The sequence below is a fragment of the Lolium perenne genome, chromosome 2, assembly GCF_019359855.2.
Source record: "Lolium perenne isolate Kyuss_39 chromosome 2, Kyuss_2.0, whole genome shotgun sequence".
Taxonomy (NCBI): Eukaryota; Viridiplantae; Streptophyta; class Magnoliopsida; order Poales; family Poaceae; genus Lolium; species Lolium perenne.
Window position 1 is genome coordinate 300,877,027 of NC_067245.2, and position 4,558 is coordinate 300,881,584.

Here is a 4,558-nt window from a genome sequence, read left to right on the forward strand (position 1 = left end):
CCTCCATGACACTGATCTCCGCCTTACTTAGTTACTTGCCGACTCCTTCCTCGGCATATACCAGACCATAACCATCTTCCTCAGCATCTGCGTCATGGGATACATTGTTGTGGCGTTGAGCGCATTTGAAGTGCTGCATAGAGGGGGGTGTTCTATGCGGGTCTATACACTAGGCTGCGCGATGCAGTCGGTCATAGTGGCTTTCGGCGCCTTCCAGTTGGCGACGACGAGCCCAGGGTGCGCAGCATAGCTCCTTCTTTAACTGGCTCTACTTCTCCATCAACATGGCCTCGCTTGTCGTTTCCACCGTGCTGGTCGTGCTGATGATGTACATGGGGGGCGCCCGACCGCGCTTAGCAAGCCGGCCGCCAGCAGCACGGCGTCGCCCACCTCCATCTCGGTCGATGAAGGCCGCATTGAGGTTCGTTGTCACTGTGCCGTCATACATGGGGTGCCCGCTCGCCTGAGTTTAAGGTCATGATGCAACTCGCACGGATGCTGATGCGAGTCTTCAAAAATAAATTAGGTAGCGCCGCTGGGAGCACACCTGGCCCAAACGGACAAGGAAAGCAATTAAGCCAATTTTGTGTCCAGGATTGTCCCAAACGGATTTTAATAAACACTTTTTATGTGCCAAATAAGTCGTCTACCTGAAAATGCTCGTACCCATTTAAGACATGGGACACCTCGTCCAGAATATCCTTCATGAGCAATGGGGGCTTGCCGTTAGATGCTCGAATCCATCCTTTGCCATGATATCTCCTAGCATATTTCGTGATGCCATAAACCCAATGCAAGCTTCTTTGAGATCCTTCCAATGGTGTTGGGGGGTGGTGGGGGTCTATGGAAGCACATATATACACTGAGTGACTAATCTGACATGAACCTCTTTTGTGTTGCAACCACCACCACCCTTAAAAGCGAACGCACATCCCTCTTTTGGCATGATGGCTGGAGTGGAAGGGGAACACCCAGACTATCGCGCCAAATCCGTTCAAGATCACAACCAGGAAAACATGATGATGGAGAAGGAGCTCTAACTAGAAAGTTGGGTAAAGGTGATTGCCACATTGAGCATGGCTCAACTTGGAGAAATTGTCAGCATTTGGGCATTGATTTCCCAAGCTACCTTGGACCCAAGCATTGAAGACCGCATTTCACTGAAGTTGGCCCCAACAACATTTATTCCTCCGCCTTGGCATGTCAAGTGCAATTCAATGGATCCCACCCCAAGTTTCACGTGAGAAATATTTTGGGTGGCACACACCGACACCGTTCCAAAATGCAAGCTCTTTGCCTGACTTGGCCGATCGGGGATGGGCCTCGTGACCCTTATGTTAGAGATGTGTCTCCAAGCGTTGGAACCCGTCACACACACACACATTTGCAAAGATTGTCCTTTCTCAGCCACGGTGTGGAACCACATCGAAATTGGACGGCGACACCCCCCCCCCCAAGTTTCACGTGAGAAATATTTTGGGTGGCACACACCGACACCGTTCCAAAATGCAAGCTCTTTGCCTGACTTGGCCGATCGGGGATGGGCCTCGTGACCCTTATGTTAGATGTGTCTCCAAGCGTTGGAACCCGTCACACACACACACCTTTGCAAAGATTGTCCTTTCTCAGCCACGGTGTGGAACCACATCGAAATTGGACGGCGACCCCCCCCCCCCCCCCGCTCGTCCAACCCTACCCACCAGACCCTAGCGATGTCTCGGATTGGTTGTAAAAGAACAACGCAACCGGAACGTCCTAGAGGATGCGGAGTCAAAGTGGGCATCTTCTCTACATGATTTCAAATATTTGGAAGGAGCATAAGAGAGGAGGATTTTCAGTGGGATGCGTCTTACCAACATCGAATTGGAGAGTTTAGCCTTTGAGAACATCAAGCAGTAAACCCTAGCTTTTGGGGCTGCCCCCATGCCTGCCAAAACTGACTAAGTTTCTTCAAAAAAACCGAGTGTGTTTTTGCACGTTACGTGTCTTTTCCATGTTATATGTTTTTTGAGCACCTTCTATTATTGAATATGCCGTGCTCACGTTGGTTTCTCGAAAGAAATAATCTGTAGAATAGAACAACACACTGCACACAATGTATTATCTTAGAATTCAAACTGTCAGTAAATTAACAAGACATCCATTTTTTTTGAAAAAGAACGAGAACAGTTTTAAGAAATCAATATGAGTTAATGCATGAAGTAGTAATCAAACTAATACGGTAAAAATAAATCAAACTGGTACATAATACTATATAAGGTAATATGTACGAGCTTAAATATAGGTACACGAACATGGATTGTAAATATAGCGCTCTACACAGGGGCGGAGCTCCCAGTAGGGCAAGGTAGGGCAGCCGCCCTACCTTGATTTTTGGTGAATACACTTAGATGCGCGTGTTTTTTCTGAAAATTTTGAGTGGTCATACATCGAAAACGGACGCCGTATGAGAAAGTTATGCATGTTATTTTTACCTCCGAATATAAACTCGTATTCTAGATTCAATGTGAATAATATTGCTTGTATTACAGAGATTTATCATTGAATGTACCCTACTATATACAAGATAAGCTCTAGTTATTCATTATACATACTTGTAGAATTGAAGATTTTTAGATATTTTAAAGACACGTAATACTTTCTCCGACCGCATTATTACTCTATTAAGATGACATAGGATTTACCCGTGATGATATCAACAATTGAAAGGAATTTTCTAGCAACAAAAATAATCAAAATCGAGTTGCGCATCAAACGAGGGATAATCAAACACCTTGATTATTTGAATTACATCATATTTTAGAAGAAGATAAAGCTTTGACATTGAGTTAGCATTATTGGTATGTTTTTTTAGGTTATACTTACAATTAAATATTTTTTATTTTTATTGTATTGAGATATTACTATTTTTTAGAACTATTTGGTATTTGCATCATTCAAAGTTCGCCCTACCTTAGATTTTTTTTGTCCTTCGCCACTGACTCTACATATAGTATAACTAAATGTACTCATGATAATTTGACGTCTGACCGAGACTAGCCATGACGGCACAACATGTCCAACAACTCTATGATGACGAAAGGACAACTTTCAACTAAATGCTTGAACCCATCAGTTGCCATGACAGCTTGTAGCACATTCCGTGGAGCCATGAACTGAACGCAAGCCTCTTTGAGATCCTTGCAATGGTGTTGCTCCGCTAGAGCCAATGACACTGCCACCGTGTCCATGTCAATGTCCACACACAGCTTGCTTTCGCAAAGCAGCCTTAACCTCTCCAGCCCATACCGATCCGCGGCAACTAGCAAGTGCTGGAATTTGGCAACTCTGTCTTGTTTGTTGTGCTCGTCATCTAGTAGCAAGGAGTCTGTGTATACAAAGTGAAGAAGCGCCTCGAAGACCGACGGCTCGATGTCGTCGATCTCTATTATGGTCTGTGTTTCCTTCTCCTTCATTGGGCCGAATAGTTCCGCCTTGAACACCGGAGACCGTGCGGCCAGGAGGTACCTGTGGGCGTTCAACAGTCGGCCAGACACGCTAAACGTCACGTCTGCTCCTTGTCCGTCCTTGAGCATCTGCTGGAGATGGTCTTGCAGGTTCGGCTGCGGAACCACGGTAAGGTTCCGCTTGATCTCCTCGGTTCGAGGTTCTTTTGTCACGGTGAGAACACATCGTATGATAAAGCAGCCAGTTTTGAATTCGGGCGATGACCTCAGCCTCGATTTCTCGAAGAATTCAGGATAGCCGAAATCATACGTTGGCGGAGAGAAAGTATGCTCTAGTAGGCCGTACTTGGTTAATCCTATTTTGCCCTTTTTCTCCAGCAAGTTGAGGCTGAACTTGGTCTTCACGTTGTTCGCTTGGCTCGAGCAATACAGGAAGGCTGAAACATTACCTCCACAATTTTTTTGGTTCCCGTCACCATCTGGGTAGAACCTTATCGTCCAGTCGTAGCCACCGACGGTGAAGACGCTCGAGCTAACATACTTGTCGGCGCCCATGTCGTCAAGCAGAGGGTAGTTGTCCAGCTCGAAATTGTGGGCCGCGGTGAAGATCTCTGTGGAGCATCTGGACGATGTCTCCGGTAGGCGCTGGCCATGGTTGACGGCTGTAGAGGAGTTGCTGGCCATGGGGCGGAGAAAAAAAGAGAAACGGCGATGGGTGTCTAACAATTGACACTGTGCGTACGCCTGCATGCGATGGGTCTCTTTATTATTATGGAGATATCACGGGATATGAGTTTGTTTCCTTCACGACTTCCCTAGTTTTATGCAAGTCCGTTATGATTACGTTGTCTGTTTCTACCAGGAATCCATCCATTGTTTTTCTTTCTTACGAGTTGCTAAAATATAAAAATTACCCGAAGCTTTTACAGGGCGAATATCTATTCCCCGTCCGTTCCATATATGCGGTTTAGCACAAATCTCAGCAGCCCGTTCCGCCTAACTCATCGCAGCTGTGAGGCGATGGCATGCCGGGAGGCCCTAACCACCGACTACACTTTTTTTCTTCAAAAATGCACATTTTATTACTTAAAACCTGCATAATTAAGATGCAC

General features: G+C 45.9%; 1 protein-coding gene across 1 annotated transcript; it reads right to left on the reverse strand.

Moving 5' to 3' along the window:
* Positions 1 to 268: 268 nt before the first annotated feature.
* Positions 269 to 4,130, reverse strand: LOC127330647 (BTB/POZ and MATH domain-containing protein 2-like). The gene is made up of 3 exons (XM_051356787.2): positions 3,078 to 4,130; positions 651 to 719; positions 269 to 463 (listed from the first exon to the last, which is right to left on the reverse strand). Exons 1-3 carry the CDS (start codon positions 4,128 to 4,130, stop codon positions 269 to 271), a joined length of 1,317 nt encoding a protein of 438 aa, XP_051212747.2.
* Positions 4,131 to 4,558: the final 428 nt, after the last annotated feature.